The sequence below is a fragment of the Brassica oleracea genome, chromosome C5, assembly GCF_000695525.1.
Source record: "Brassica oleracea var. oleracea cultivar TO1000 chromosome C5, BOL, whole genome shotgun sequence".
Taxonomy (NCBI): Eukaryota; Viridiplantae; Streptophyta; class Magnoliopsida; order Brassicales; family Brassicaceae; genus Brassica; species Brassica oleracea.
The window spans coordinates 11,377,876-11,390,975 of record NC_027752.1 but is presented as its reverse complement, the minus strand read 5'-3'; the positions used below and the strand labels follow the sequence as shown (position 1 = coordinate 11,390,975).

The following is a 13,100-nucleotide window of genomic DNA, read 5'->3' as shown; positions in this document are numbered from 1 at the left end:
AAAAAATAAAATAAAAAATGACCAAAAAAAAAAAAATGAAGCAGTCGTTATTGTTCTGCAGATTGCATATTAAAACTATGAATAGATAAAGAGACCTTCTCTTTCTGTCTATCTACACAAAGCCTTGTCTTCTTCTGTGTACTTTCCTCAAAACTACCAAACTAATTAAGCTAGCAGCTTAGAGACAGAACACACTTTCTCCCCTCAGAGCTCGTCCTTAACTTCCTTAGTTGTCTTTTCCTCCGTCTTAGTCTCTCCAGCTGTGTCCTTGTTCTTGTCAATGAAGCTTGTGATATCTTCCTTTGTCCTGTCTCCTTTATAAAGCACAATGTTTCCATTCGCTGATCTTAAGTAAATGGTTGGAAAGCCCTTCACATCAAAGGTGTCATGTGGGAAGTCATTTGCGGTTGCATCCTGGACGAGAGTGAAATGAGTAAGAAACCAACAAGATAAAACCGTAGAGGATCAATGAACATACTACACTAATGACTTACAAACTTAGCTACGACTACACTTGGGTCGCTTTGGTACGAGACAGCAACTTCGTCCAGGATTGGAACAAGGTTTTGGCAGTGTCCACACCATGGAGCATAGAACTCAAGCAAGACTGCAAGTAAAAAATGTGAGATAACAAACTAAGTCCCACATTGGAGAATTAGACAAGGAGTGTCTAATATATAAAGAGATGTCCAATTCTAATTAGTACGAGGTCTTTTGGGAAGAAAACCAAAAGTAAATCTATGCGGACATGCCTCTTAGGCCCAAAGTGGACAATATCAAACTAATCAAAAAATATAAAAGTTGGACATGAGATTTAACAATCCCAACAATTGGTATCAAGTCAAAAGATCCTGGAAGTTCCTCTGTGGAAAGGAAGCATCTTCAAAGCACTTCAAAGTAACCTTGCGACTAAGGGTGTCGAATGTCGAAGATGCGACAAGGCACCGAGATGATTCGCTAAAGGAAAGGACACAAGGTGTATGGTCCTTGGCTTGAAGGGGAGAATGAGAGATGTCAATCCAAGTTTAGAGTTAGACATCTCTTTATATATTAGACACTCCTTGTCTAAACTTTCAATGTGGGACTTGGATTCACATCTTTCAAAAAAGTGATCCATTAGTTTGGGACACTATTTTCTATTTAACCTTGTAATGTAACTCACCGTTCTTTCCAGAGTTGAAGACCATCTCGTCAAGGCTCTCAGCAACAACAACTTTCACTGGCTCATTGTTTTCACTCGGGATAGGTTGAGATTTTTTGTACGGAGAAACTTTCCCGTCCTTGAAGTCATTGATCCATGATTCAATCTGGTCAACCTCCACATTTGTTTTCAGGTACTTTTTGTCATCCACTGTCTGGAGGATGATGAGAGGAAGTTGCCTCTGTTCGACTCCATAGTGCTGTTATTGGTTCAGAAAAAAAGACAGAAAAACTGCTTAGCATTTTGTAACCAACACAGGATGAAACGGTAGGAAGACTAAACCTGGAGTGCCTCTTGGCTGTTCTCAGCATCACCGAGAAGAAAGCTAAGACCATGTCCCTTGTTGGATGCAGCAACTTCACGGTACTTTGATTTAAGAGACTCAGCTCCTTCTCCGTTGAAGTTCATGAAAAACAACGCCTGAAACTCAAAATAGTACCCATCATCAAAGCCATGACTGTTCATGGGCATAGCTAGATGAAACATTCATCTTCAGTCCTCAAAATCTTAGTGGCTAATTTGTATAATAGATTATTAGACCCCAAATTTATTAATACAACTATATGTACTGATAATTTATTGACAAGCTCTGATCAAAACCAGTACAAGGTTAGCAATTATAGGATCAGTCAAGAACAAGGAAGCTTTTAGTGACAGATAATAAACAAAAACAAACTACATATTTTTAGTATAATTCATGAACTGGTTACAGAGTGAGTGAGACCTATGAGTTACCTTAGTATTAGGGATTTCAAAGAATTTGAGAACATATGGATGGTTGTTTGGATCACTATCAAAGACGGTGATAAGAGGAATGCTTGATTCTTTGACAAATTTCTCCAAAGCTTCTCCAACAAAATCCTGGATGCATCACAGAACAGTGTACCATAAGAACAAGACCACTCATTCATAATACAAAGTGAAAAGATTTATCTCATGTACCCTGAAATCAACAAACAGTTCATCAAAGGGTTTGAATAGCCTGACTACAGGTCCTGTCACAGACTCTCCACGAGGAAGAAGCTTAGCATCTGAGGTGTGTGCGAAATCATAATCAGAGCGCAGTTTCTCAGCAGTGGCCATGAAAGAATCAAACTCAGCGCCAGATAGTTTAGGGAAAACACCAACCTATAAACCACAAGAGAAAGTGACGTTATATAATGAAATGATCATGAAACAGCATATGATGTTTTCTTGACACTTACTGCAACCACATTCTTGTCACCAACAACCTCAGCAGCAGCATCAGCAGACTTGATTTCAAAAGAAGCAGGACCGCTCTGTTTCTTCAAGTAAGTAACAATCCCGTCAGCTTCACGAGGTCCGTTGTATTCTTGAACAGCTTTCCCTCCGTTTCTGAGGATCTTGATTGTTGGGAAGCCCTGAACCGAGTACTTCGTTGCAAATTCTTTGTTTGTTTCCTCGCTTGCATCGATCTTGGCGAGAACCACTGGAGGGACATGACTGCTCAATTCTGACGCAGCCTTCTCGTACTATAAACAAACAAACAAAAAAATCAACACTCACGACTATAGAAATTATACAAATAAGTAAATGATGATAGATTTTTACCTCAGGAGCTAGCTGCTTGCAGTGTCCACACCTGAAGAAGAAGAGATTACAAAATAACACAAGATTACAAATACTCTCACGCATCGATTACACAAGCACGTATTGTGACCTCAGATCATAGATCAACAGTGCAATAACCAGATAACGTTAGTGATCAGAAGAAATCATTCGCACGCAAATCCATAAGGGACAAAAGAATAATCAAACGATCAATTCAGATCCATGCAGGGATCCATCAGATTCACGAACACACAAAAAACTCATATCAATAAATAAAAAAACGTTGAATCATTACAAATGCAATACCAAGGGGCGTAAAACTCGACGACAATGAAATCATGCTTGTTGATGGTTTCGGTGAAGTTAGTGTGATCCAATGTCAACACAAACTCCTTCGTCTCCTTGCTTCTTACGCACGAAGCGAACAACGAGAACACAAGGATCGAACATAACGTGTATCCTCTCATTGCCATTACCGATCTCTGTCTCTCCCTCTCTCTCACCAAGCTTCGGTCGGAAATTCTGTAAGCTCTAGAGCGAAGCTATCGGAGATATTTATCAGCTCGTTTCACGTAAACTTAATGCTACTTGGTCGTTCATCCGCGTGGCAATCATCCATTGGACATTAAGTACTAATAGTTAGGCAATATGGCAACAACTTCTGTAATAAAAATACATTGTCTTGACCATCGGCGGTTGTCAAATATACTATTCTGTTATCTTTTTCCCGCTTTATCAGCAGTAATCTAGATCTGACACGTTAATACGTTATACTATTCTGTTAATTTCATTTTATTTCTATCATATTCATAAGTGTTAACTCTGTTGACCATGATTAAGACTGTATTTTATTATTATTTCTTCTTAGTTCTTACTAATCTTAAAGAGTACGAGACCTTTAAGAGAACAACGGCTAAAGATTAAAACTCTACAAGCAAGTAGTCAACCAATCAATGAATATTATAAATGGAGACAACATATACAAACAATTTTTCTACGCCGAATCTAAATTTTTCATTACCAAAATTTTCTGATGCAAAATCAAAATCCTCAGCCTTACTTTTCATCAAGAAGAAGACTGAGGCTGTTGAAACCTAACATGTTCATGAGCTTTCACAACTTGTGATGTGAAATTCCCTAAAGCCTCAAAGATGGGCACTAAACCAGACTGTAAGCTACTTGAAGCCGCATTGTTCACTAGCTTAATCGTTTCCTTATGCCTCGCTCTCTCTTCCTCCAGCTTCTTCCTCATCGAATCCAAATCCACCTTCAGATCATCCAGCGCCGAGATCCTCCCGCTCTCCGACAACACCACGCTCCTCTCGGACGACGCGCCGCCGTCTTGTAACTGCTCGTTTCTCATCCTCACCCTCGCCCTCTCCATCCGAAGATCATTCAACCGTTTCTCGAAATCATGAGACACGTACTCCGCTTTCACTCTCTGCCTCTGCTCCTCGTCTTGTCTCTCCCACAGCTCGTGTAAACTCGCGGCGAAACCTTCCATGGCGTTTGTGACGTTATCTCCTGAGATTCTCTCCATCGCTTCTTGCCAGTCCTTGCATATAACGAAAACGTGCGGAGCTCCAACGCGGCTCGGAGAGAAAGGAGCCACTCCGTCTTCCGTCGACTCGGGTTCGTAGTGAAGACATCTTGATAGCCACCCGTTTAGAGACTCCACGTAGAGTTTCTGAGTGTTGACCCAGTCGTTGAAGCTGATGCACCATTCTCTTAGCTCCATCTCAAGATCAAGAATCGCTTTGAGACCAGAGTCTCTTTGTAAGCCGGTGTTTGCTCTCAGAGATCGTACCTTGCTCTCCATGATGGCCTGGAACTGCTTCTGGTGGCACTTAAGCATCGATCTCCACATTCTTATTAACCTGAATCGTATATTACACAAAAGGAATATACAGTTATAAAAGGTTGGGAATATGATATTTTATTATTAATTTATAGAGTTATTAATTTTTTTTAAAAATCATTTTTTTTATCAATTTATAGAGTTTATACAATAATTTAATGTTAGGTAATGTCTGAATAAAAATGAAATGGTTTTTTTATTTATTACCCGTGAATCAACTGAGTGAGTTGTGGCTGTAACTCTTCGTCTCTCAGTTTATGTATCCTATTGGAAATGGAATCAACGGATCTTATACAGACATCGAGTTTGGTTAGCAGCTTCCTAATGGCTGCTCGAGTTGTATCAATCTTGCTAGACTCTGCACCAAGACTATCTAGTTTCTTCAGTGTTTTGCACTTTTCTTCGTAGATAACTCGAAGCTTCTCTTCATCCTGCCATCAACAAACGTCACAACAATATTGCCTAAAGAGACATTAAACCATTCAAAAATCAAGAAACAGAGTTGATTGATACCTTGACTTCCTTGTACAGTTTCTTTTCCCAGGCGTAGAGTTTCTCCAAGGTTGATGAGAGGTTTGCAGTGAAGCCTTCGGGAACGTCCTGAACATTGTATGATTTTGCTATTTTAAGTATCCTTGATGTTAACCTTATTGATGGTTGTGGCTGAGAGCGTGATGACATGATCCGAGAGAAGATAACTAGAGAGAGAAAACAAAAAGCAACAAGGTTAAGTCTCAAGTGATGCAAATCTAATCTATGATTCATATAATCAATCCACAACAGTTCAGTCTCAGAGGCAAAGAGAGCATTATTCATTACCTTTAAGGCCAGAGCTTTTCTGCTGATAAGGCAACTTGCTGACCTCAAGCAACACAGCCACTTCCTTACCATGCGAAGAAGCAGCCTCAAACTCACTCTTGATCTCCTTCACAACTTCTCTTAGATCTCTAGTGGCGTGAACCGACAATGCAGACAGGCTACTTATCTTGGAAGACTCAACATCAAAAGAAGTTGCTGCTATATTCTCCTCCAACTCAAAGCTCACTCCTTTCTTCCTCACGTACTCTTCCTCTACTTCTCCAACGCTCTTCCTAGCCACAGCCTCATGCCCGTGGCTGCTACTACTCTCTTCTCCTTCGTTAACATGGTGAAACTCAGACCCTTCTTCACTGCTGGTAAACGAAGACACCGTCTTTGAACTGAAAGAGCTCTCTACCATAGGCACATCCCTCGATGTTCCTTCACCTGAGTCTCCTCCTCTCTTCTTGATCTTCCTCTCATCTAGTTGGGACCAATGGCTCGGCTCGTTTTCAGGTATATGCTCTTTCATCTTCTCAACACTTTTCCTCTTGGACTGTTTCAACGTTTCTTGCTCTGTTTCATCTTCCAACTCAGGAATCCCTTCCCTCTCTCTCACCTCCCTTGAGTCAAGACTGCTTGAACTCGACTTAACTCCACCAGCAGCCGGATAAAAACCAGAACTTTCACCGGCTCCAGTTCTGTTGTAATCGTAAGTATCAAACACATTCAAAAAGTCCCAAGTGGAAACCGTGGGAGGAGACGGAGGAGGCCTCGCCGGAGACGGCGGCGCTGCTCTACGTTGCTGCTCAGGATAACCATAATAACCATAACCATTCTCCTGTGGCCACTGCCCGTTCTCAACTCGGTGATTCTCCGGCTGAAACACTACCGGACGAGACGGTGGCGCAGACTTCTTCATGAAGTACATTCCTTGATACGGGTTCGAGTTTGGATTCGGGTTCTCTCCCATAAAGCCCCAACCTTGGCCCGGATACTGGTAACCGGAGGAGAAACCCGGCGGGTAACTTGGCGGGTAACTTGGTGGGTAACCTGGTGGCGGGTAAGTTTCCGGTAAAGGTTGCTCCTTTAGCACTTTAGGGCTAGATTCGATATGGATATGATGAGCTAAAGAATCATCAGATCCAGATTCCGATCCCGAATCGAACTCAGATCCAGACGATAAATGCAAATGCGAGCCTTCTCCGTCATCTTCTTCGACGACGGAATGCGAAACAGAGGTCGAAGAAGAGGAGATCTTGTGTTTCTTCTTCCCTTCGTCGGAAGGGAGAGTAAGAACCGGCGAGTCCGGCGGCGAAGAGTTGTTGTTGGAGCCAGCAGAGAGGACTAACTCCTCGTCGACGAAGCGTTTGATAGACTCTCCGACGTCGCAGAGAGACTGAAAGTAAGCGAGGTGAGCGGCGGCCAAAGCAGAGCGGTGATACGACGCCGCTTTGATCAGCTCTTTCCTCTCTCTACAGAGAATCACAAGCGGTTGGTCGTCGACTTTGGATCCTCCGCAACCCATTCCGTAGTCTCAAGTCTCATGCTTTTGCCTGAAAGGACAATGGGAAGACCATCTCTTTGGTTGGGCTTGCTTTCAAATCGGAAAACAGAGGATTGATGAATAGAATCCAAAGATTAGTGATTTGTCGTTATGGGGAGGAAGAAAACAAAAGGGGTTAAATTAAACGTACAAGAGAGCTCTCGTGCATGCGAGAGAGTGACAGAAGAATCCATGGGTTTGCTGATTTCTTTAAACGAGACCCCGTACCAGACACAAAACAGATGAGAGACAGACAGAAAGCAAAAAGGGTTTTCGAGTTAAATTTAATAACTATTATTATTAAAAAAAAAAAAAAAAAAGGATTCGTCTTGTTGCAATTAAGTTTGTTGTCTACGAAATTTAACAGATAGGGATGTGTGTAAGGAAGCTAGGGATCTGGGGCGAAAATTAAATGCTAGTATTGAAGAAAGTGGTAGAGACGAGGAAAAACAAAAAACAAATTTCTGAAATTTCTGCAGAATTTTTCCGGGAAAGACTGAGACATGAGTGAAACGACGTCGGCGACGAAAGTAGGTTGGGATAAGACCCTCTTCTTTTAATTCTTTATGATTTTTCCTCCCTACTTTTCGCTTTTTACCCTTTTGCCCTATTACTTTCACTTTTATCTTTTTACTCTTTAACGAGTTTCGAGGAAAAAAAAAAAAAAGAAGGAAAAGTAGAAAAGTTTGAACTATATACTCCTCAAATTGTAAATTTAAGTGTATAGTAAAAAGTGTCTCTAGTTTGGTAGGTAGAATGTGTTATAAACTGACAGGTATTATAGATAACCGAAAACAAATAAACTGGTCACTAAAACTTTTTGATACTTTATACGTTACATGTTCGTGATATATTGACAGGTTTAGTTAGTTTTATTGAGGCTAACAGTATTTTGAAAACAAGGAAAAAGAAACAGTATTAATTAAAACTTAAAACTATGCCAAAACATCTTTTCGTTTTAGCTGCAAGTCTTTTAATTAGTCCAATAATATGATGGTTCTATAGATTACACCAACACACATTTGCATTTAAACAGAGAGAGTATAGGATATCGATGGACATTGGAAATGTAAAACATTAAAGTTACCAGTAGAAATTTTGAAGCTTTTTTCTTTAAAATCAATGAGAAATGGGCTCAGTGCTCGAAAATAAGTGAAAAACTAATAAACAAATGCATGAAGGAAACATGAACATGTTACGAGTAGAGATAGGGGCTTGAGGCTAGCTAATAAGAAGAAGAAAAGCTGAAACATGCCATTGGGAAAGTGTGCTAGTCACGTGATGCCAAATCGAGTTTTCACGTGCTTGTCATATCCGGTTCGCATGCACCTTCTCGTCCCAAACTTGGAATTTCAAAATTGATTCTTTAAAATTCAAAATTTTACTGTATTTTTTTAGTTGATGTTCTGCCTGTGATGTCTACCTATTTCTGGCCACCATCAAACTCATATATATTAATTAACACATGTCACTATAATCATTTCATTTTACTAAAACTAGTATAATCCACCCTCCAAAGCTTGCTAACATATTGATTTGATATCACAGTCTTAGAAGGGGTTATTGGTATAAAAATTTTAAAGGAATTATAAAATTTTGAGAATCCATTGTTATTGGTTTACAGATTTAAAAAGTCTTATCAAAATCCATTGTTATTGGTTTAAAGACTTTTAAATTTCATTCAAATCTTTTGTTATTCACAAAGTTTAGTTATTATGGATTTTATCATTCTATTGAATTTTATTGTTATTGGGAGGTGAATTCCTTATGTTTTTACTCATAAAACTAGACTTTGAAAATATCATCTATTCACATAAGATTTTTGAAATCTGTGTAATAAGAAAAATATGCACATATTGCAACTAAACTCACGTGAACACACCAAACCAAACTCAATAACGGTGAATCAACTAAAATCACATGATCTGTAATTCATTATACTTTTATAGTTTCTCATTTGATAAAACAACCGTTTGATTCAATAATGATGAAGAAACCAAACTCACATTGATAACAAGAATGGTGTTTCAAAATCACGCCATCCACGTTTAATTCCCTCCACAAATAATTCAATCAATACTTTCGTTTCATCCTGAGTCCAGGAATTATATTTACCTTTTTACTTATCCTCCATTGTAATCTTATTCAAGAACTAATTAATGGTCAGAAGTAGATATATGTATGTAGCTGGACACGAGAAGGAGAAGGAGAAAAGGAGAAGGAGAAGAGAAGAAGATATGAGTATCATTGTGTCAATTACGTGATGTTTATATATATGGTTTACATCCAGATTTTGTTTTTGGAAATGTTCCGAAGAGATTGTTATACATTGCCTGATAAGAATAAATATTTTGAAAATAATATATTATGCAAATCCATAAAAATCAATAAAATCTACAAAAGTCAATACAAAGTATTTGATAGAACTTTGGAGAATATTTGTTAACTCTACTTAACTTCTAAGAATCTGTCAACTTTTAAACTCACTTTAACTCCTTTTGAATTATGATTCCAATAACCCCTCCTTATAATTTAATTTCTCTAGTTCAAAATAAAATATGTTACAAATATTTTGATGAGTACACCTATTTAATGTTGAGTTTGGTATTTTGATTTTGCCATTTAACTGTTAGTCTGGTAAGACCATTTCCAACCCACCTTTATTTCTATCTCTATATTTATTCATAAAATAGAGAAATTCTATTATAGAGGTGAAAATGCTCCAATGTATGCCTCTATAATAGAATTCTTCTATTTATAGAGGAAAATATAGAAATATATTATTTTCACCTCTAAATATAGAGGTAAAAAGTAAGTTTCCTCTATATTTTTCTATTAAATAGAAGAACTCTATTATAGAGACATACATTGGAGCATTTTCATCTCTATAACAAAGATTTCAATTTTAAAGGAAATTATAGAGATATACATTGGAGATGCTGTAAAGTCTTAAAAGACTACAGAAACCGAAGCTAGAGGACTGGCCACTGATAAATTTGGTAACAAAGTTGGCATGCAATAATCGACATAATCAAGATCTAAGCATATGGGGAGAGGACGAAAAGCAACAATAGCTTATCAAAAAGGGGGAGAAAAAAAAAAGCAACAGTAGAGTTAGGTAAATAATTATTGCGGTGTTTAATTACATTATCTTTATATATATATGCATGTAACCCATGCTTCTCTCATCATGATCTAGTATGTATACAATTAAGTGATTAACTATTAGTATACGTTTTAGAAAGCTGATGGTATGTGTAAGAAGATATATGTAAGAGAACTCCAAGATCTCTCGTCTGGATGACAAAATAACATGACTTTTACTGTGTTTTCATTAATGTATACAATTAAGTGATTAACTATTAGTACTGTATACAATTAAGTGATTAACTATTAGTATACGTTTTAGAAAGCTGATGGTATGTGTAAGAAGATACATGTAAGAGAACTCCAAGATCCCTCGTCTGGATGATAAAATAACATGACTTTTACTGTGTTTTCATTAATGTAATATCGATATGATGATTAGAAAATATATACCATCTCAATAGTTATTAATGGAATTATGGAACGGGTAAAACATTGTAATAATTAAAAAGTTAGCATATTTTAACATTTTGCTAAAAACAACATATGTGTATATATATATATATTAAACCCTTGCTATTTTTTTTAAGTATTATGAATTCGAAGAAACGCAAAGTTATAGTATTATTTTCTCTCAAACTACGACGGACCAACATAATTGATAACTCACAAATTTGTATACTAAGTACGAATAACGTAGTTGGTCAAGTTGAGTGTACTTTGTTAATGTGTGTACTCTTTTTTCAAAGTAAGTTAACGTGTATACGTAAAATAAACTCTTAAAAATAGCACAATTAATTACTAGTACCTATTTACAATTAATCAGGTAGAGAATCATGCAATAATCAGTGATAAAGTCAGTGAGGTAGTTAATGAAGTGATGATTTCACTTTTTAATCTTAACTAATTCTTAATGGTTGTTAGTTGTTACATAATGTCCAAACAAATGGTGAGCTAACTGCACGGAGATAAGATAGACGACAATGGTACGTGGTTATTTCTTACTCCACATTTTATCCTTTTTACGTCAAGTCCGCAACTCTAATACCAATTCTTCATGGTTAACCAACTCTATTTGATGACATAATCACTTTTTATTGCTTTTGGTTCTCTGTATTTTTTCCACGATATGCATCATCATCATTTGACATATTTAACATAGTGCGTAATCTTATAGAGATAAAACATTTTAAAATGTTCGACATTAGAAAAAGGAAGAATAAATTTTTGTATTTGTTGTGTGTAAATCTTCTCAAAAAGGTTTTTGATGAACATCATACCACTTAAGAACCTAAATCTTTATAACTAATCGCTTGGGGGCTCACCATGAGTTTCAACTTGATGCGTCATCATTTGACTGTTATGCATTTAACAAATCGAACTCAGCCCCACCCACCCGTCCTTTTAGCTCCAGATCTTTGACTGTTATGCATTTAACAAATCAAAATTTTGATGACAATTAAATATCATTACGAAATACGTTTGCTTTCATGTCAAAACTAAGCTCCCTTGGTGAGGGAACACCATCCGTTCTAGGTTTTTTCGACGTCATCTTTTCCATAGACGATTTATATAGTTTCACTTCATGGAGTCCCTTTTTTTTTTTTTTTGTTATGGAGTCCATGCAGTGATCTATTTCCATTCAGTTTGATAAACAAATATAAAAATCAAGCTGCAATCGTGTACTTTTGTGGTTGGTACGGGTGAGAATACCCAAGGTTTCATTATTTCTTAAGAAATTTCTGTCTAATTAAATATCTTTTTTTTTTTTGAAAATGTCTAATTAAATATCTTGTTAAGTACTTAAATTAACCTTTGCGTTTTTCTTCCGACATATCAACTTGATATAAAAGGAAAAAACTCTCTATGGGAACATGAATTGCTTAATCATGAAGATATAAGTGGTCACCATTTTTATTTGTCAACCTTGTAGAAATAACAAGATATCATAAGAATATTAACTAGAAGTCAATAACCAAGCCGTATCGCAGGCGGCGTTGGAAACTTTCTTGAAAAAACCCTAACGTTGATGTATTAATCAACAAGTACATCGGTTAACCTAATCCGTCGAAATTAATATTCCAAGAGCACCCAAAAGAGGGGAATCTTGAATGCTCAACAATCAAAACCAAACCCCAACTTTTTTATTTTATTTTAAAAGTGGAAATGTTTATTCAAAACCCCACGAAGACTGCCGCGTTACATGACCATGTGACTTGGAGAAATATGACATATACTTCTGACTAAGTCTTAGAATAGATAAATACTAGGCTAGTAGTTTCTTATTTTCAATGCGTACGTAGTGTTTCTTTTACGCGCATGAGCGTGTGACATAAGCGTTGGTGGGCAATGGACATTAGTTTAATCATTCCTGGACTATTACTATATATGTGAATACGATAATGGTGTTCAACATTAGTTAAACATAAAAAGGAGGATAGTTTGTTTATGTACAACACTATTAGGTGAATACGAGTAACGACCTTTGTCAAGTTGGAGAGCAAACGAAAAAACTGTTATTAAACAAAATGAAAAACAGAATAAAGACGATGATGTGAAAGTTTGTGAGTTTTTTTCTTTTAGAATAACCTGTATTAAAAGTAAAAGTGGTTCTGGTGAATTTAAAAAGTCTGAGGGGTGTTCGTAAGTGTATTTTGGATAATGGAACTTTTAACATAGAGATCTCTGTTCCTCTTTCTTTTCACAAACAACATCATGCTTCCATCTCCATTAACATCATTCCAATTGCTTTGGTTTTGCTTTTAGAGAAAAAAATAATAGTGCAGATTTTGTTTATGTAATATACACAATCCAATTTATTACACACCTTCGTATATTCAAAAACTAATGTTTGACAAGAACTCGTCATTACGATCTTCTAAAAGAATGTGTAGGAGTTCTGCTACTTAGTTTGGTTTTGCCGAATTTCAAAGATTAAATCAAATCATATATAGCCAATAAAGTTGAGATGAAAAACTAATAGTTGGTCTCGTTGCAACATCGTCGGTTCGAACTTAAGTAGAACATAAAAAAGGCAG

At 36.9% G+C, this 13,100-nt stretch overlaps 2 protein-coding genes across 3 annotated transcripts; both read right to left on the bottom strand.

The window, feature by feature from the left end:
* Positions 1–3,284, bottom strand: LOC106293581 (protein disulfide isomerase-like 1-1). Its single transcript, XM_013729261.1, has 9 exons — positions 3,080–3,284; positions 2,774–2,804; positions 2,407–2,694; positions 2,144–2,329; positions 1,937–2,062; positions 1,484–1,621; positions 1,163–1,400; positions 495–607; positions 1–414 (listed from the first exon to the last, which is right to left on the bottom strand). Exons 1-9 carry the CDS (start codon positions 3,244–3,246, stop codon positions 205–207), a joined length of 1,497 nt encoding a protein of 498 aa, XP_013584715.1. The 5' UTR covers positions 3,247–3,284; the 3' UTR covers positions 1–204.
* A 446-nt stretch (positions 3,285–3,730) lies between these two features.
* Positions 3,731–7,442, bottom strand: LOC106296126. 2 transcript variants are annotated; one of them, XM_013732184.1, is made up of 5 exons: positions 7,127–7,442; positions 5,451–7,030; positions 5,145–5,329; positions 4,839–5,062; positions 3,731–4,650 (listed from the first exon to the last, which is right to left on the bottom strand). In XM_013732184.1, exons 2-5 carry the CDS (start codon positions 6,955–6,957, stop codon positions 3,840–3,842), a joined length of 2,727 nt encoding a protein of 908 aa, XP_013587638.1. In that variant the 5' UTR covers positions 6,958–7,030; positions 7,127–7,442; the 3' UTR covers positions 3,731–3,839. The 2 variants fall into 2 exon arrangements, with proteins under 2 accessions (XP_013587638.1, XP_013587639.1); XM_013732185.1 differs by having other exon boundaries at positions 5,451–7,026.
* Between the last annotated feature and the right edge of the window lie 5,658 nt (positions 7,443–13,100).